The sequence below is a fragment of the Saccostrea echinata genome, unplaced genomic scaffold, assembly GCF_033153115.1.
Source record: "Saccostrea echinata isolate AGI-Se365-2 ecotype Australia unplaced genomic scaffold, CSIRO_AGI_Sech_v1 ptg000054l, whole genome shotgun sequence".
Taxonomy (NCBI): domain Eukaryota; kingdom Metazoa; phylum Mollusca; class Bivalvia; order Ostreida; family Ostreidae; genus Saccostrea; species Saccostrea echinata.
In genome coordinates this window covers 67,313,275-67,334,208 of record NW_026889803.1, presented here as the reverse complement: position 1 = coordinate 67,334,208, position 20,934 = coordinate 67,313,275, and the positions used below count along the sequence as shown (strand labels likewise).

General features: G+C 35.6%; 2 protein-coding genes across 2 annotated transcripts in view; one reads left to right on the top strand and one right to left on the bottom strand.

Annotated features, from left to right (window-relative positions):
• The window catches only part of LOC133172048 (adenosine deaminase domain-containing protein 1-like), a 107,353-nt gene extending 104,137 nt beyond the window's left edge, over positions 1–3,216 (top strand). Inside the window, exons 11-12 of the mRNA XM_061306852.1 lie at positions 1,827–2,055; positions 2,795–3,216. Coding sequence (XP_061162836.1) covers positions 1,827–2,055; positions 2,795–3,041 — 476 coding nt within the window. The 3' untranslated portion in view covers positions 3,042–3,216. The remainder of the gene's footprint in view (positions 1–1,826; positions 2,056–2,794) is intronic.
• Positions 3,217–11,974: 8,758 nt separating this feature from the next.
• Positions 11,975–18,439, bottom strand: LOC133205118 (uncharacterized). Its single transcript, XM_061340862.1, has 3 exons — positions 18,315–18,439; positions 12,806–13,842; positions 11,975–12,602 (listed from the first exon to the last, which is right to left on the bottom strand). Exons 1-3 carry the CDS (start codon positions 18,437–18,439, stop codon positions 12,550–12,552), a joined length of 1,215 nt encoding a protein of 404 aa, XP_061196846.1. The 3' UTR covers positions 11,975–12,549.
• Between the last annotated feature and the right edge of the window lie 2,495 nt (positions 18,440–20,934).

Here is a 20,934-nt window from a genome sequence, read left to right as displayed (position 1 = left end):
CTAAGGATTGACACTACCACACTTGCTTCGGATGCTGGATATGACCTAGCTTGTCCAGGTGAGTGACCAGGTTAAAGTTTTTGGAGAAGGTCCATTGCCAAGTAACTATAAGCCCTACCTTGACCAAACTTCCATGGATGATGCATCTTGGGATGTACGCTAACCAACCTGCTTCGGATGCTGGATTCAACCTAGTGAATTTTAGCCATATTTTAACCAAATTAGCATGGATGATGTAGCTAGAGATGGTCACCTTCAGACTTGCATTGGATTCTGAATCTGACCTACATTTTCCAGATGAGTGACCAGGATAGTTTTTTGGAGTAGCTATATAACATGGCCTGTTATGATTAAACTTGCATAGATGGTGCATTTTAGGATGAAAAATTCCAGACTTACTTTGGATGTTGGAACCGATCAAAATTTTCTTGATATATAAGTAAACAGGATAAATGTTTTTTGAACAGGTCTATTTTCAAGTAACTATAAGTCATACTTAAACAAACTTGCATCGATATTGATCATGGGATGTACACTAACTAAAAAAAGAATATGATCTGAAATTTGCCTTACTTAAAGATAACATTTGTCGAGATGAGCTTTGTAATCTTTGATTACCTATGTTTATGAAGGGAAGGAGAAGGTTGTAATGGAAAATAGCTTATCCATGGAGCTAAATCTTTCGCTCTGACTAAAGCATATTGATTATCATCATAAATAATAATTAAATGACATTTTTTACTTATAAATAAGCAAATACCTCCTTTTTGGTAGTATCTAGTTATATGTTTTACCTGATAGCTTTTGTTTTATTTTAAAACCAAATGTTCAACCAACTTGGAACTTTGTTCAGCTGATGTCCAAAAACTATCTTTTTTGGTGTTTTTTTTTTTTAGCTCACCTGAGCCAAAGGCTCAAGTGAGCTTTTCTGATCAAAATTTGTCTGTTGTCTGTCGTCGTTGTTGTCGTTGGTGTTGTGAACAGCAAAGCCATGATTGGTCATATTTATATGGAAGCATCCTCAGGTATTGTAGATTCAAGTTTGTTCAAATCATGACCCGTGGGGGTAGGGTGGGGCCACAATGGGGGATCAAAGTTTTACATAGAAATATATAGGAAAAACTTTTAAAAATCTTCTTAAGAACAGCAAAGCCATGATTGGTCATATTTATATGAAAGCATCCTCAGGTAGTATAGATTCAAGTTTGTTCAAATCATGAGCCCCGGGGGTAGGATGAGGCCACAATGGGGGATCAAAGTTTTACATAGAAATATATAGGATAGGAAAATATCTTTAAAAATCTTCTTCTTAAGAACAGCAAAGCCATGATTGGTCATATTTATATGGAAGCATCCTCAGGTATTGTAGATTCAAGTTTGTTCAAATCATGACCCCTGGGGGTAGGGTGGGGCCACAATGGGTGATCAAAGTTTACAGAGGAATATATAGGAAAAAATCTTCTTCTCAAGAACAGAAAAGCCATGATTAGTCAAATTGATATGGAAGCATCGTTGGGTAGTATAAAATGAAATTTGTTCAAATGAGCACCCCCGGGGGTATGGTGGGGCCACAATGGGGGATCAAATTTTTACAAATGAATATATGGGAAAAAATGTTCTGCTCAAGAACAGCAAAGTTATTTGTTATATTGATATGAAAGCATTGTCAGGTAGTTTAAAATCCCCCATCCCCCCCCCCCTCCCCCGTTAACTTTTCAATACTGAACTGATTTTTGTTTTTTTTCCTAGCCAGTGTGCTCAGGTGAGCGATGTGGCCCATGGGCCTCTTGTTTTTTGATAACTTCCTTTTTTTTTTCAACATACAGGTAAAGCTTATGACCATGGACATTTCTGTCGAGCAGTGTGCTGCCGTGTTTACGATGTCCTGCAGGAATCTCTACCCCCTAAGTACAAAATCACCCACCCTGTTCTCTCTCACCCAAACCTGGCCTGTCCATTCACAGGGACACAACCTACACCTCTAAGTGCCAATTGGTCGGAGGGGGACGAGAAAGTAGAGATAATTAATGCTTACAGTGGAAGGACAGATACTATGTAAGTGTGTTATATAGAATAGAGGTAATTAATGTTTACAGTGTGTTATATAGAATAGAGATTATTAATGCTTACAATGTGTTATATAGAATAAAGATTATTAATGCTTACAGTGTGTTATATAGAATAGAGATAATTCATGTTTACAGTGTGTTATATAGAATAGAGATAATTCATGTTTACAGTGTGTTATATAGAATACAGATTATTCATGTTTACAGTGTGTTATATAGAATACAGATTATTAATGCTTACAGTGTGTTATATAGAATAGAGATAATTCATGTTTACAGTGTGTTATGTAGAACAGAGATTATTCATGTTTACAGTGTGTTATATAGAATAGAGATTATTCATGTTTACAGTGTGTTATATAGAATACAGATTATTCATGTTTACAGTGTGTTATGTACAATAAAGATTATTCATGTTTACAGTGTGTTATGTAGAATAGAGATTATTAATGCTTACAGTGGAGGGACAGATGCTTAATATTTGCATTGACTGAAGAACAGCAATAATTATCTTATTATATGATTCTATTATAAAATGATACAAACTTTGTAAACATGTATCTTTCTAGATTGTTTACATTTGTTGAAGTCCTAGCCAAATGCAGTGAGAGAATCAAGATAAACTAACCTTAACCAGTTGTATCAATTTGAAACTTTATCTATTTTTGGTGTGATGTAGATAAACAAAAGATATTATTCTGTAATAGATATGTATATTTTTTCAGGTCCCCACATCAATCAGGCCCTTTAGGAGCCAGTAGGTTGTGCAAGGCAGGGTTTCTACATAGATTCAAAGAATTATCAAAACTGACAAAACAGCACCAGCTGTTAAACTTTGCTTCATACTCAGCAGCAAAACAATCTAGTCAAGCATATCAGACCGCGAAACACGCCTTCAGACAACACTGTGGTATGATTGGAATAGGAGAATGGGTTAGACTCCCTCCCGAGGTGGATTTATTCCAGAAATAAAATGCAGTAGTGTCATACTTTTCCATTCAGTACAGATCTAGACTGGATTTTCAGTGAAAGACAAATACTTCAGGAGTGAGGGTCTCACAGAAAGGTGCAGAAGAATGGCCGAATTCAAAGCTTGCTTATGTGAAAACAGTATGTGAAAAAATTTCTGTGAACCATTTGTCTTAATATTTGACAAAATCTGTTGGTATTATTTTTTATTTATTTTTGAAAAATGATAGCTCAGGCAGTGAAAGCAACTGTTTTGTGAAGAAAAAATCATCTTTTATTTTTTTTTTGCATACACAATCTGATTAAAATCAGATCCTTCAGTCTGCTCACATAGATCGCTACACAAGGATCTGAAGAAACCCCATTCAGGGTCATCTCCTGGTGACCTTTCAATTATCCAATCAAACGTTTGCTTAAGTTAATTTAGAAGTATCTCAGAATTCAGTTACAGAAGTGAAAGACCTGATGACACACGAACGGAAAATCCGTTCCTTAGCCTGTCAAAAGAATGACCACAGTCTTTTCTGTACAGAAATATATTTAATATTTGCTTTTGCCTTGTTTTTAGCTCTTCTGAGCCGAAGGCTCAAGTGAGCTTTTCTGATCACATTTTGTCCATCGTCCGTCTGTCTGTCCGTCCGTCTGTAAACTTTTCACATTTTTGACTTCTTCTCAAGAACCACTGGGCCAATTTTGACCAAACTTGGTACAAAGCATCCTTGGGTGAAGGGGAATTTAAATTGTTAAAATTAAGGGCCAAGTCCCCTCACAAGGGGAGATAATCAAGAGAAGACAAAAATAGGGTGGGGTCATTAAAAAATCTTCTTCTCAAGAACCACAGGGCCAGTAAAGCTGAAACTTATGTGGAAGCATCCTGGGGTAGTGTAGATTCTAAATTGTTCAAATCATGACCCCCGGGGGTAGGGCGGGGCCACAATAGGGAATCCAAGTTTTACATTGAAATATATAGGAAAAATCTTGAAAAATCTTCTTCTCAGGAACCACTGAGCCAGAAAAGCTGAAACTTATGTGGAAGCATCCTGGGGTAGTGTAGATTCTAAATTGTTCAAATCATGACCCCGGGAGTAGGGCAAGGCCACAATAGGGAATACAAGTTTTACTTTGAAATATATAGGAGAAATCTTTAAAAATCTTCTTCTCAAGAACCACTGAGCCAGAAAAGCTGAAACTTATGTGGAAGCATCCTGGGGTAGTGTAGATTCTAAATTGTTCAAATCATGGCCCCTGGGGTAGGGCGGGGCCACAAGAGGAAATACAAGTTTTACATTGAAATATATAAGAGAAATCTTTAAAAATCTTCTTCTCAAGAACCACTGAGCCAGAAAAGCTGAAACTTATGTGGAAACATCCTGGGGTAATGTAGATTCTAAATTGTTCAAATCATGACCCCCGGGGGTAGGGCGAGGCCACAATAGGGAAGCCAAGTTTTACTTTGAAATATATAGGAGAAATCTTTAAAAATCTTCTTCTCAAGAACCACTGAGCCAGAAAAGCTGAAACTTATGTGGAAGCATCCTGGGGTAGTGTAGATTCTAAATTGTTCAAATCATGACCCCCGGGGGTAGGGCGGGGCCACAATAGGGAAGCCAAGTTTTACATTGAAATATATAGGAAAAATGTTGAAAAATCTTCTTCTCAGGAACCACTGAGCCAGAAAAGCTGAAACTTATGTGGAAGCATCCTGGGGTAGTGTAGATTCTAAATTGTTCAAATCATGACCCCCGGGGTAGGGCGGGGCCACAATAGGGAATCCAAGTTTTACATTGAAATATATAGGAAAAATCTTTAAAAATCTTCTTCTCAAGAACCACTGAGCCAGAAAAGCTGAAACTTATGTGGAAGCATCTTCAAGTAGTGTACACTCTAAATTGTTCAAATCATGACCCCGGGGAGGAAGGGGGGGGGGGCACAATAGGGAATCCAAGTTTTACATTGAAATATATAGGAAAAATCTTTAAAAATCTTCTCAAGAACCACTGGACCAGAAAAACTGAAACTTTTGTGGAAGCATCCTGGGGTAGTGTAGATTCTAAATTGTTCAAATCATGGCCCCTGGGGTAGGGCGGGGCCACAATAGGTATTACAAGGGGGGAAGTCTGGTAATGAACAGCATGGCCAAAGTTACTCAGGTGAGCGATGTGGCCCAAGGGCCTCTTGTTTACCTCTTTGTTTTGTATGAAAAGATAAGATCTTCTCCACAGCTACTTTCACTTCTACATTCATTTTCCCGAATGTTGCTTAAGTACGATCTCTCTGATTGGTCAAAACTTTAATGAATATTTTTATTAGAAAGATCACCAGGAGATGACCCTAAATGGGTTTTTAGCTCACCTGAGCTGAAAGCTCAAGTGAGCTTTTCTGATCACATTTTGTCTGTAGTCCGTCCGTCCGTCCGTCTGTCTGTAAACTTTTCACATTTTCAACTTCTTCTCCAGAACCACTCGGCCAATTTCAACCAAACTTGCCACAAAGCATCCTTGGGAGAAGGGGATTCAAGTTTGTTCAAATGAGGGGCCACGCCCTCTTTCAAGGGGAGATAATAAAGAATTAGTGAAAAATTAATAGCATCTTATAAAAATCTTCTTCTCAAGAACCACGGGGCCAGGAAAGATGAAACTCATGTGGAAGCATCCTCAGGTAGTGTAGATTCAAGTTTGTTCAAATCATGACCCCCGGGGGAAGGGCGGGGCCACAATGGAGGATCAAATTTTTACATAGAAATATATAGGAAAAAACTTTAAAAATCTTCTTCTCAAGAACAGCAAAGCCATGTTGAGTCATATTTACATGGAAGCATCCTCAGGTAGTGTAGATTCAAGTTTGTTCAAATCATGTCCCCTGGGGGTAGGGCGGGGCCACAATGGAGGATCAAAGTTTTACATAGAAATATATAGGAAAAAACTTTAAAAATCTTCTTCTCAAGAACAGCAAAGCTATGATGAGTCATATTTATATGGAAGCATCCTCAGGTAGTGTAGATTCAAGTTTGTTCAAATCATGACCCCTGGGGGTAGGGCGGGGCCACAATGGAGGATCAAAGTTTTACATAGAAATATATAGGAAAAAACTTTAAAAATCTTCTTCTCAAGAACAGCAAAGCCATGATGAGTCATATTTATATGGAAGCATCCTCAGGTAGTGTAGATTCAAATTTGTTCAAATCATGACCCCTGGGGGTAGGGCGGGGCCACAATGGAGGATCAAAGTTTTACATTGAAATATATAGGAAAAATCTTTAAAAATCTTCTTCTCAAGAACAGCAAAGCCATGATGAGTCATATTTATATGGAAGCAACCTCAGGTATTGTAGATTCAAGTTTGATCAAATCATGACCCCTGGGGGGTAGGGTGGGGCCCAGTGGGGGATCAAGTTTTACATAAGAATATATAGAAAAAATATTTCTTCTCAAGAACAGAAAAGCTATGTTTAATCTTATTGATATGGAAGCATCCTCAGGTAGTGTAGATTCAAGTTTGTTCAAATGATGACCTCTTGGATAGCGAGGAGCCACAATTGGGGATCAAATTTTGACAAAGAAATATATGGGAATTTTTTTTAAAAATCTTCTCAAGTACAACAAAGCCATTTGTTATATTGACATGGAAGCATCATCAGGTAGTTTAAAATTCAAGGCCACCCCCCACCCCCCCCCCCCACCCCCCCCACCCCCCCGGTAATCTTTTAAATGCTGAACTGATTTGTGCTTTTGCCTAGCCAATGTGCTCAGGTGAGCGATGTGGCCCATGGGCCTCTTGTTTTTTCTCAGATCCTTGTGTAGCAATCTATGTGAGTGGATCAAAGGATCTGATTTTAATCAGATTGTTGCATACAAAATTGTGAAGAATAGGAGCTACAAAGGTGGCTTGCTGTTTTTCTCATAAAACATTAAATACAAATGCATTCATAGTTCATTGTGATGTAAGAGGTACTGTTTTTTTACTTCTTTTAGTGCTAAGCATATTTTTGTGCCTCAGGCACTGTTTTAATTGCTCTTAATAATAATGATCACCCAAAAATATAAAATATCTTGTATGATGGTAGAGATACACTTATTCTCCATTATTCTACATTATTATTTGGGGTGTGCATTAAGAAGTGGATATCCCTTAGTTCAAGGCTGCCATATCTTAGCAGGTCTGTTTGGTTGTCCATCTGTCCATTAATACTTTTATGTGACACAATAACTGGACTTCCTCTTAACACACAGACTACATACCATATAAGTAGAATATTTAGTCAGACACAAAGTTTAGCAATTTGTCCATTAAAATCAGTATTTAATTTTAGTGAGAAGTAATGTAACTGAATTTAGAAAGATAACTGTAACCTCCAATGCAGGATGAATTGTTAGAGAATTTTAATTGTAGTGATCTCAACACCCCATGATAAAATGCCAGCATTTCATATCAAACCTGGCTTCTTTTCTAGAGTTTATAGGTAAGGATGGTCAGAATTGTAAATTTTGGGATCACTTATTTAAAGATCAACGTCAAAAGCAACAGCTTAAATATCTTGTAACCTAGAGACTTTGTATTTAGTGTATAGTTGGTGAATGGCTAAAGAAAAAGATTTATAGTTTTAAGTCTCTTCATCAAAGATCTAGATAATTGAAGGACCTTTCCTTAAGTTTTGAACTCCCTTAAAAGTACACATTCATTATTTTATAAAGATGTGTTTCTTAGCCATTCGTTGCACTTTTTTTCTGAAGCAACTATGATATTTCACTACCTCAAAGTTTGTAATGCATTCCCTTTTGAGGAGTCTTCTGATTTTTTTTTTCAATTAAACTATAGTTGAACTTCGGTATCTCGAACACTGATATCTCTGTAAACTTTTCACATTTTCAACTTTGGGCCAATTTAAACAAAATTGGAACAAAGCATCCCTGGGTAAAGGGGATTCTGAATTGTAAAAATGAAGGGTCAAGCCCCCTTCCAAGGGGAGATAATCAAGGAAAGGGAAAAATAGGATGGGGTCATTTAAAGTTCTCAAGAACAATTGGGTCAGAAAAGCCGAAACTTATATGGAAGCTTCCTGAGGTAGTTTAGATTGCAAATTGTTCTAATCATGGTCCCTTTGGTAGGGTGGTGCCACAATAAGGGATCAAAATTTTAGATTGAAAAAAATAGGTAAAATCTTTTAAAATCTTAAGAACCATTGAGCCAGAAAGGCTGAAAATTATGTGACAGCTAACTGAGGTAGTTTAGATTGTAAATTGTTCAGATTATAGTCCCCGAAGGTAGGTTGGGGCCACAATAGGGATTATATAGGAAAAATCTTTAAAACTCTTCATCTCAAGAACAGCAAAGCTATGATGAATCATATGAGTGTGGAAGCATCCTCTGGTAGTGTAGATGATTCATATTTTTCAAATTACTGCCTCTCTATAAAGGGTGGGTCACAAAAGGCAATCAAAATTTTACACAGGAGTACATATATATTGGGGAAAACATCTGATGCAGAAAAGCAGGACCATAGTGACTCAGGTGAGCCTTGTGGCCCATGGGCCTCTTGTCAAGATTAGGTTTTGTTTACTGGATTTATGAGATTGGTCATTGTTCATTATCTTCACATTCTACATTTAAAATGTTTTGTTTCAAAGTCGACAAATTTGAAGAATGCATTGAAATATTTATTTTTCTACCATTTTAATTTTGTAAAGTCAAAAGTGCTTTATTTTTTTAATCGAAGAAACAAAGGTTATGTTTCTCTGCACTTGCAGCAGACATGTTTATTGAGATATTAAAAGACAAATAAAACGATCTCTATTTCAGTGATGTGTGTGTGTTTTAATTTTTGAGACTGCATTTTTGTCCTGCATTTGAGGTTATTAATGTGTGCAGTGGTTGAAGACGACTTTCTCTCTCTCTCTCTCTCTCTCTCTCTCTCTCTCTCTCTCTCTCTCTCTCATGATTTGCAATGCCCGACATGAGAGGCAAGCCAATCGATTGATCATCGTCATGAATCCAAAAAATTTGACAGTTATTCCTTATATTTACATGCTCCTGATTCTGCAAATTCCCGTGCTAATAGCCCCGCTTCTGTCTCTATTTGTCCCGCCCCGCACGTGATTTTTTTTAACCGCGCCTATCGATGAACCAGTAGATTTATGTAGAAATAAAGTATTTTTACAATTTGTAATTTTATCTCAGACAAAGACATTGGAAATGTAAATATATATATATATATATATATATATATATATATATATATATATATATATACATATAAAGTGAAGATAGCGAACAGTGATCAATCTCATAAATGCTCATAAATCCAGAGAAGAATACGAGTTGTGAATACGCGAACAACACAGACCTCTGAAAACAGTTGGATCAGGAGCCAAGGAGGATTATGCATCCCCTGTCGACCTGTAACACCCGCCAAGAGCCCTCCGTACTGATGAGTAAAACGGATTAATCCATAGTCAAAATAGTAAAAACATAATGACATTGACCTAACAATTGTTTGGAAACATGTCATTCAAAATACAATCCAACGATACGCTATATTTGCAAACAAGGCCACTATAGCCACCACAGAATTTGAGTCATGCTGACTTTAAACGAGAAAGTTGAAAATCCTGTAACATCAACTTATGTGTCTGTAGCTTGTCCCTGTATAAAAAATTATCGTACTCAGAACATGCTCTTGAATATCCAATAAGTTGGGAGACATAAACACCATATGCAAGTGAGTAAAATATCCAAGTATTTTGCAGACTGTGGTGTCTTTTACATGTATTTCGAGTTCACGTGGATTGATTGATTGTCTATTGTTTTGCGTCCCAGTCGAGAATTTTTCATTCATAGAGAGACGTCAACATATGCCGGTGAAGGGCTTCAATTTCAGACTTATACTCGGCACTCCGGGTCATCGAGCAGTGAGGGTTCTTTATCGTGCCAACGCCTACCGTGACACGCCAGCTCGGTTTTTAAGGTCTCATCCGAAAGACCTGTGACTTTCATTTCTAATGCCGGGCGCTTGGCGAAGGAACTGTCACTACCTATGTTTACGTCTTAGGTCTTGACGCAGCGCGGCGAACGAGAATCGAACTCTAGCCTCCCGATCACGGAGCGAACGCCCTACTACTAGGTTGCCATGATCGATCCGAGTTCACGTGGATATACGTGTATTGAGTTGATATTTGAATGAAAAAATAAACATTGTTAATTGGGAAAATGTCATCAATATATCAAATTGTCATACCTTTAAAAATCGATTCCTGTATAATCTATGCTTTAAAAAACTCTAACATCTCCAATGTTTTAATGAGCAGTCAAAAAAAGCTTATGTTGGATGGCTGTGTGAGATATTGGACCTGTCAATGAGATATCGGACTGCAATGATGCTTTTTACGTCACACTGTAGGCGGGATCAGCTATATCTTGCTTGCATTCGTTGGTTTTGGACAGTTACCTAATAGACCGAATAAAATTAGCAGTGCGGATAAACGAAATTTATCACAAACATGACAAAATAAAAAGTAAAGGTGTAACAAAACATTTATTGACCGTGTTCTCGGGCAAAATGCGTTTTGTCGATCCCTCGAATCAAACTGTTGGCCGAGGCAGACAGCTTGGGTCCGACGAAACGCATGTTGCCCTCGAACCCAGTCGATAAATGTGTAATGTTGAATTGAAGGCCACAGTAAGATACTTCTTATGTAGAAGTTTTATTTCATAAATTCTGGACCGGACACTTTAGCCTAGTGGTAGGGCGCTCGCTTTGTTATCGGGAGGTCAGGGTTCGATTCTCGTTCGCCGCGCTCCGTCAAACCTAAGACGTAAACATAGGTAATGACTTCCCTCGCCAAGCGCCCGGCACTAGAAGTGAAAGTCACAGGTATTTCTGAAGAGACCTTAAAAGCCGAGGGCCCGGTAGGCTTTGGCACGATAAAGAACTCTCACTGCTCAATGGCGTAGGTCTAAATTTGAAGCCCTTAATTCACCGGCATACGGTGACGTCTTTTTATGAGCGAAAAATTCTCGAAAGGGACATTAAACAACATAAAGTCAGTCAATCATAAATTCTACTTCATAAGAATATAAAAATAGGTCGTTATTAATGGGTCAAATCGAAAATATTTTAATTAGATGAGAGTTTTCGTTAATGAATATCGAGGTTTTCGTCTAAGTGAGTAAAAATAAAACATTTTCTGTGTGTATACAAGTAATTTTGTAACCTTTCTGTGTCATTTTTTCCATGAATTTCACCCAAGGTTTTACAAGTTTCACAAGTTTTCACAGATCTTTTTTTTTCGTTTAAATTATGCTTTTTTAGGTAGGGAGGTGGGCAGAGTATCTGTTATACTTAAGCTTTAGATGCAAGGTTTTTAACAAAAGTGATTTTGATTAAGATTATGCAAAGACAATGACAAAAAGGTTTACGATGTATTTTATTTGTAAAAAAAAAAAAAAATACTACAAGGAGATTTGAAATGAAATATGGAGATAACGAACAGTATTCAAGCTCAAAGTCCATTTAAACAATACAAATTGGGAGCAAAGCAAACACGGACCTCCAAAAACATCAGAGGTGGGATCAGGTGCCATGGAGGAGTGTTCATCCCCTACCGACCGATCACACCCGCCGTGTGTTCCTTGTCATGATCGGGAAATAACGGGAAAATCAGTCGACAATTCAGTGTGTAAATAATGGCCTAACAATGAGTATGAAAACGTCAGCATATGGCTTAATGATAGACTGTATTTGCTGACAAGGTCATTTTATTAATAAAAAAAAAAAAAAAAAGAACTGAAGAAAATCTTTGCAGACCTGTTTGTATTAAATTAATGTAGTCAATATGACCAATCATATCCTGTTTTCTGAAAATCATACGCAGATTACAGATAATAAGCACACACTGATTTCAGGTAGAGATCAGATACTGATTACAAGTAATAATCACTGATTTCAGGTAATAATTATTGATAACAAATAACATTTAATGATTACATGTAACAATCACTGCTTTCAGGTATTAATCACTGATTACAAGTAATAATCACTGATTTTAGGTACAGATCACATACTGATTACATGTAATGATCACTGATTTCAGGTAATAATCACTGATAACACGTAATCATGAATGATTTCAGGTACAGATCACATACTGATTGCACGTAATAATCACTGATTTCAGGTAATGATCACTGATTACAAGTAATAATCACTGATTTCAGGTAATAATAACTGATAACAAGTAATAATCACTGATTACATGTAACAACCACTGATAACAAGTAATATTCACTGATTTCAGGTAATAATCACTGATTACAAGTAACAATCACTGATTTCTGGTACAGATCACATACTGATTAATTGTATAATCACTGATTTTAGGTAATTACCAGATTCGGATTACATAAGATATCCAGACACTCCCCACTGCAGAAATATTTTTCGAGTTTGTCCAAACATGTTATACTTTTTTCAACGGAACTACACGTAGTTTCCTGATTTTTTTTTTTTTTCGGAAATTCATTTTAAATCCATAGACATGCGGAGATGTTTCTTCTGTATATTTTGAAAGCCTACAAAAGACAAGCTATTTAAAAGATTTTCAACATAAGACTTCAAATTGACATCATAGCAGATTACTTCATGGTGTGTCTCGAGAAAAACTTTGTGGTTTCTGACCGAAATTCCAAAAATGTAATAGTGGACTTCAATAAAGAAGTAAATGTTATACTGGCAAAAACCTACAAGATACTTATTTATGTGATTAATGACTTACCTGGCATTTTCGGTGGGTACGGTTGTCTTTCAGAGTATGTTTGATGACATTCTGTTTCTAGTTCAGTTAGGTCACTGTATGCAGGTTCATGTTCCAGTGGTTTATCGTACACCTTACTTTCAGTTTTTGAATTAATTCTTTCATGGTCATGCAAAAGTGGTTTTCTGCTGTTCAGTGAATATTGATGTCCAAAAAATGGACCACCGCCATTGTCAGTCTCATCACTGTAGTCCGTCACTTCCGGTATGCACTGATTATAGGGCATATTTCCGTGGAAATACACATGACCCATGCCGCCTTTCCAGGGTGGGCCCCTCATGGACATGCCCGTACCTTGGCTGTACGTTCGGATCCCCACGGGGTGACGCGGCTCCTCAGGTATGTACATTTGATTATTGTACATGGATTGTTGAGCTGGTGATTGTTGTATTGGCATTTGCACCATAGAACTACACGCATGACCAAAGTGGCCCATGGCGCATTGTTGGCACGTGCTATATGGCGGTGGGGCTGGCATAGCCGAAATAGCCTGAAATTTTACAGGCAGTTGTGGACTGTAATACCCCAGTTCACCCATGGGGCTTGAAATATTTTTCAGCCTCAAACTACTGTGTCCGTCGGTATTTTGCAGCTTCGGATGGAGCTTCACCGGGGGTACAGGAAGGGGTTTTCGATCTGGTTTAACGTATTCTTTGGTTGACAAGGCGTCATGGTCATCAGGATGTTTCGGAGTCTCAGAATCTTTATGAGCTTTGGTCAAGCACGACATGTCCATGTACGGCCTGTCAGTAAGGGACGGTGACGGCGAGGGCATGCGTATATTTCGATCTTTCCTGGGAGAATTCTGGGCTATTCTGCTTGTTCCAACAGATTCACCGTCAGCGACTTCTCGATCCATCCAAAGGGCGCTTATACGCCGTGTGATGTTCTGACGTAGTTTTGATAATCTGGTTATTTGGTTTGGCAGCGTGTAATGCCTATCCTCAGAATGAACTCTCTTAAGGTCGCTTCTCCGGATGTCTCTCCTGCATCTTCCTCTGAAATTACAATTCTATAATAAAAATCGTGTGTCGTATTAGAAGAAATGGTTGGGTTCAACACCTTGATACATGCAATGATCTTTTCTTAAGAACCATTTACAAGCACATGTTTTCCTACATATTCATTTGCATTATTAAGTATACATATATTGTGCAAAGATTCAAAAATAATTTTTACGAGTTTTGTAGTTTATTGCAGTATAATTGATATCAATCTATACAGGATTTCTACACTATCCTATTGCTTGGCTGCAATAAATTTCTTCGAATAAATGGAGAACAACCGACGTTGTTTTATTATTTCTCCTTGTTTCATCAACCAGTTTACAAGCTATGGGAATGAAAAAAGAGGAAGGTAACAAAAAGTAATCAATCTCGTAAATTCTATACTCAATATGAATCGGGAACAGGGCAAAAACAACAGAGACCCCTAGAAACACCAGTGGTGAGATCAGGTGTCTAGAAGGAGTAAGCATCCCCTGTCGACCGGTCACACCTGCTGCAAGCTTTTATTTATCAGATAAACGATGAAATCCGTATTCAAAATTAGCCTAACATGTCATTCAAAATGCAACCCAAAATGGGTTTTATTTGCAAACAAGGTCCTTATAATAACAGAATTTGTACTTTAAACAAGATTTTAGAAATCTGTAACATCCTGTGATATCAACTTAATTGCCATTAGCCTGCCCCAGTTTAAAAATGTATAGTACTCAGAACACTCTCCTGAGTACCAAATCGGTTGGGAGATTAAAATACCATATAAACTGTAACAGGTGATATTCAAATTTCACTGTATAAATAAGAGAAGATGACAAAGGGAAAGCTGAAGTCATCCTGTTTGCCATATTGTTTAGTTGTTAATTGGCTATTAACCTCTATAGTCAGTAAAACATCGAAATATAAAACATATGTGGGATATATCGAGTCGACATATAAACAAAAATAGATATTGTTAATCAGTTGATAATTTAAATGTTGAAATTGAAGACCAGAACAAGATTTTCCATCTAATGTGTCTTTTTTTCATGGAAATGAAATTAAAATTATCTCTTTTTTAATATTTTACTAAAACCACTGCAATAACAGTTGATTAGACTTGGTTTTAAAATTCCACAGACATCTGAGATGTGTGTGTGTGTGTGTGTGTGTATGTGTGTGTGAGGGTGTGTGTCAGAAAGGAGTTTTATTCATGTGCTTGAGAAACTTTTAACATAAAACTTGTTAAACAGTACTCGTACTTATAAAAACAGGAAATCGCATCAGGGCAAATTGTTTTAATGAAATGTTCTTGGTGTAAAACACCTACAAAGACACTCAAAATGTGAGAGAGATGTTTGATTTTAGATTGAAAATTGTTCGGTACTTTAATTACGATTGCAAAACATGAATAAATAACATATACTTTGAAACATTCTAATTTTGTACAAATATTTGATGCCACATGATGGCAACAGCTGATGGATCTTTCAGAGTCTAATGAGGCATACTTTCCGTCCATATACAGATACAAGTAGAAACCAATTTCCTGCTTTGGCCTAGAAAGCGAACTAAAGCACAACACATTCCATGTAAATAGTTCAATTTGGTTTAGATATTTTAGAATCAAGAAGTTCCTGGACTTTTAGTACCGGTTGCATAATTTCTGGAAACGAAAAAAAAAATTCAGACATATACCAAAGCTACATATCCACGTGCACCCTTTGAGAAAACATCGATTTAAAGCGACGCTTTTTGTCGCGAGCTGCAGCTAGCCTTTAAGAGAATATTGATAACTAAGTTCTGATTTACCCGCCGAAGCACAACTTAACTTGGAAGATTTTGAAGAAAAATACATCGACAAAAGCATCCATAGATGCTCTGTTTATCATTCATGTTCAGCCGGTAAGGAGGAGCTTATTCCCTTCCCCGGTGTCATTGAAGTAAAGTCAAGATCAATGGCCGCTTTCAAATTGTTCATGTCAGAGCAATAAAGAACTCAATGTGAAGTTTAGGTTTGCATATTGTGATAAAGTAGAATTAAACTGCCTTAATACTGTCCTTAACCATGTACAACGTGTATTCATGTATAATAAGTTAAAACAGACCTAAGTGGTGTTCACAGCTAGAATTACTCAAGCATTAAAGTAGATGAAAGGTAACATTGAATCCATGCTTCTGATAAAACACCTGTAGAATGCATCATATATCTCATCACAATGCAAGTCCTAGAAGTAATAGTGAGAATCTTAAGTACTGTTTCTAAGAAAAATCAATAAGTATTGAATGTAGGTCAGTCAATATTAAATGTAGGTCAGTCAATATTAAATGCAGGTCAGTGCTGCAACTGGAGAATGCTCAGAACTATGTATTCAAGATCATGTACATGTAATGGTTATGATATAAATATATCTGTGAAATGCAGTGATGGATATTTTGAGCTTGGCTTAAAGCTATATATGGCGTACATGTATCTGAGCTTTAAAAAAATGAAAGAAAGAAAAATACGAGATTGAGTGTAGATAAACATGATATATGTTATTTACGTTCAAAATAAAATTGTCACAGATTTTGAACTTGAATAACCTCATGTTTCCACAGTTAAATTGACTCTAAACTGTGTCTGTGAATTAAATACGGAGTCGGTAAATAAACCGGTTATTGTTTTAAATTTCTAATATCTGTGAATATCTTTTGATTGATTTAAATTGTGTAATTTACAGGAAAGTCCTATCTTTATATAAAGTAATGAACCAAATAGAAAGATCTTTTTAATTTTAGTTAGTCTGAACTTATAAAAAAAATACGCCATATATGGCTTTAATTTTATTGAAATATAATAAAAGTATTTTTTAGGTAAGTCGGAATATCTGATTTACATGTATTTTGTGATTGAATTTGTAAAAATACATGTATCAGTATTACTGAATTCAATTAGATACGTATACTCAAGCATATACTGTAACAATCTCTCTTACCAAATTTTGAAGGATCAAGATTTATAGACTGGGATTTATCTAGAGCTTCCTACAGTGTTTCATATTTTTTTTTCCTTTAAAGCAGATATGGCAACAATTACTAGTAATTACATACAAATATCAGTAACAAGACATGTGAGTTGACAACAATAAAAATATATTCAATTTTGTTTTTAAAAACAAATATATCTCTTAAAACTTTTCTCACCATCATTTAAATTGCAAAAGTGAAATATTGATAGAAGGCATGTAATTCTGAAGTGCTGAGTAAAGTGCATGCACTTAAACTTATTAATTCTAAAATACTGATTCTTTTCCCTATTTATAGAGAATTTTAAATAAACATATTTTGGACTTTGTAAAGAAGGGAGACATTGTTGCCATCGTTAAAGTAGTTCTTTGCATTGACATTATTTCAAAATTCCTGTTGCTGTTTAAATTCAACATGAATAAACTAAGAATACTAAACCTCACGTTTACTTTCTTTTAATTTTGATAATTTATCATAATGAATGAGCTATCTACAGAAATCAGGTCAATTGTCTATAAGAATATACATGCAATTTTAAACCGAAATAAACAATTCCATCTGACAGCCAAACTTCCCTATTCATACGAATTCAAATATATCTACTGTTATTACGGACCTTTTAATTATGCAAGTTAAAAGGGAAAAGATTAACAATTGTGAAAATGACTATCTGCCTTTGATCATTGATATCAAGCATTAAAGATATTTGGGTGTGACCGGTCGGCAGGGGATGCTCACTCCTCCATGGCACTTGATCCCACCTCTGATGTTTTTGGAGTTCCGTGTTTGCTCTTCTCCAGATTTGTATTGTTTAAATGAACTTTGAGCTTTAATACTGTTCGTTATCTCTATATTTGATTTTAAAATTTATAAATTATCTTAAACTTCTTCGGCGAACAAGCAACAAGAAGTGGAGTTTAATAAACTGAGCAAAATATCCACGGTCACTTCAGAATGAAAACACTCGTTTCAGTTCCTACATTGCACGTATGAAGAATTGTTTTAGATCTAGGAAAGTCAAATCTCTAACGTAGATATAAACTAATTGAAGAGCTATTAGATTAAAATGTTTGATTTAAGTGCTAAACCTTTTGAAGTAAAATTGGCATACTTTTGAGACAAAGCATGATTTAAATGGCATACCTATCTAGAGAAGTAAGGTTGATTCAAATGGCATACCTATTTAGATGAGTGTGACATACCTTTGCAGTAAGATAATAACTTTTTGCATTAAGGTAAGTTTGATTCCAGTGAAATACCTTTTGCAATAAGGTAAGTTTGATTCTAGTGACACACCTTTTGCAGTGAGATAAGTTTGATTCCAGTGACATTCCTTTTGGCAAAAAGATAAGTTTGATTCAAGTTACACACCTTTGCAGAAAGGTAAGTTTGATTCCAGTGAAATACCTTTTGCAATAAGATAAGTTTGATTTCAGTGGCATACCTTTTGCAATAATATAAGTTTGATTTCAGTGGCATACCTTTTGCAACAGCAGCAGCATATTAGACCAATCAGGAGGACCAAAACAAGACACAGTAGGGTGCCCACTACTATCTTCGTGGCTGTAGTAAGGTTTACAAACCATTCTGAAAGGATTGTAATCATCTTTCAACCTCCCTCTAGAATTCGTCCCTAAGTTAAACAATTTTTTTTCCTATGATATTCCTATGATACTCATTCCATACAATATAGAAATCTTTCTTTCTCTTGCTGAACTCCATTTTTTCATGCTAGCACAGATAAAAAAAATAGCCTTAGAAACTATTAAAAAATCTTTGATTCAATTAACATCATTCGGATTGCATACATGGATGATGTGACACGGCCATCGAACACATTAAAATCAAGTATTGATATTTATTTATTGCTCAGAACATACATCTTAATTATAGCATAAACCATTTATCTTCTATAGAAATAGGTACATTATGTTGTGTTGCATGGTGATACATTGGTTATGTATTGTGATATTTTAACAAATTCAAATATAAGCACATGGACCTAATACATTTAGAGAACGACTTTGTGACATTTTCTCGCACTTCAGGTGAGGGTTATTTCACACAGTTCCTTGAAATTCTTTACACTCAACAGCTGAATAAACTTGAAAAATTGAAGATTTTTAAAAACGTTTCTTATTGATATCCAAAATACAGTTATTGATATCCAAAATACAGTCAAACATCATTATCTCGAACTCACTGGGACCTCGAAAAACTTTCGAGATATCCGAGGATGCGATATATCCAGGGTAAATTACTTTAAGAGGAAGCAGTTGGGACTTCCAAACCACATCGACATATCAATGGTATTGGAGATATCAATGTTTGAAATACCGAAGTTCAACTTGAATGAACATTTTAATAAATTGAGGGCCATTTTTTTCACAGTATCGATTATTTATTGGTATTATTGTGATGACCATATTCAATAGCCAAATTATGTGATGATATGCGTATTCTATATTGCTGCTTCTCATATTTGATTACAATAGCCTTAAGTAATATTGAAGAGAGAAAACATTAATGATATGCATTAAAAAAAATAGCATCTTGATGAACATTTTTTTTCTAAGCTGCTTTCAATAAAAAAAAAATATACATATTTTTTCTGTTTTATAACTTGAAAATGTATTTCAAATTGATTTATTTGCTGTTTTACAATAAATAGCCTAGACCAACTTTTTTTTTAATTTGTTGTTATTGTGTTTTTCACATTCCTCAAGCAACGATAAAACAAGATTGTAAAATACAATTTTCACTTTTTAACTGCTTCAGCCAGGATTTAAAAAATTTAAGTAATCTTAGAATTGGAAATCCTCCAGTTTCAGATTTAATCATTCAAAAAGTAATAATATCGTCTGGGAAACATTTGAATAATTTGAGTTTCAGATTTTTCGTGCACAACATTTAAGTAAACTTTTAAATCGAAGTATTAGATTTTTTTAAAATTATCATTATAAATGCATTGCTGTGTAATATAAATACAAGTACTGAAAATGTCACCCAGATAAGGTTTTGTTATTATAAGGAACTATAATTTTTGTACATTTTCTGAAACTCGAGATCGTATTTTTTGCGTTAAAAATTGCTTGTACTAGAAATCATCTTTACTTACCCAAAATTCTTTCTACCTTAAATTCGTCACCTAAAACTAAATAAAATCATTTTTATGAACATGAGATGTCTAATATAATATAATATAATGCTTTTACGTGCTTTGCATAATTAGCTATGCTTTTCTTTAATTTTACCAATTTACACCGTATTACATAAAAAAAATACCTGTGGTTGTTTGTATGAGTGTTATGTTATACACATCCGTCGTGGAATTTCCCTCTGTCATATCCATCCAATGCTCCGAAGACGAAGCCGATTTATTCAGGAAATCAAATGAACTTGAATTATCAGTAAATTGTAGAGCAGACGTTGATGACCAATAGAGCGATACTTCAACCGTTTCATTCGGATGTGACATTTTTATTTCGTCGATTTAATCCATAAATATCTAAGTGTAGAGAAATAGGAAGTGCTATTGCTGTACCATTGTTTTCCTCAAAATGCTGAAATTTATTTCAAATGCGGAAGAATCACCTTAATTTTTTTTTAACATCAACACACACACACACACACATACACACACCCTCACACACACACACACACACACAATAGTTAAAACGCTGACAAGACTCAATCTTGAACAAATGCAGAAAAGAAATTTAGATACCCGATATGTTTGCTCTTACGCCAAGAAATTGATGTGCCCTCCTCCCTTCCTCTTTGTTTGATCCTCCGAAATCTTGGGCATCATGTGCAAAAGATGTAAATATTATGGTTATTTTGGGTCCTTGTGACCTGTAAGATTCGTATTAACTTTGAACGACCAGAATAATTCATATTACTTTGATTTAAATTTAATATAAAACGAGTGACAATTGTTTTACAAATACATCTAATTGCGACCTAATGCTTTAATGTTTTAGGGATAACCTGCCTCCAGGGCCATTAAATTTATACGAGCTCACTTTTCGATATATGTCTGTTTTTATCAAAAGAGATTTGTTGTGAAAAAGTAAAACTGTGATCAAAATTGAGCTCATC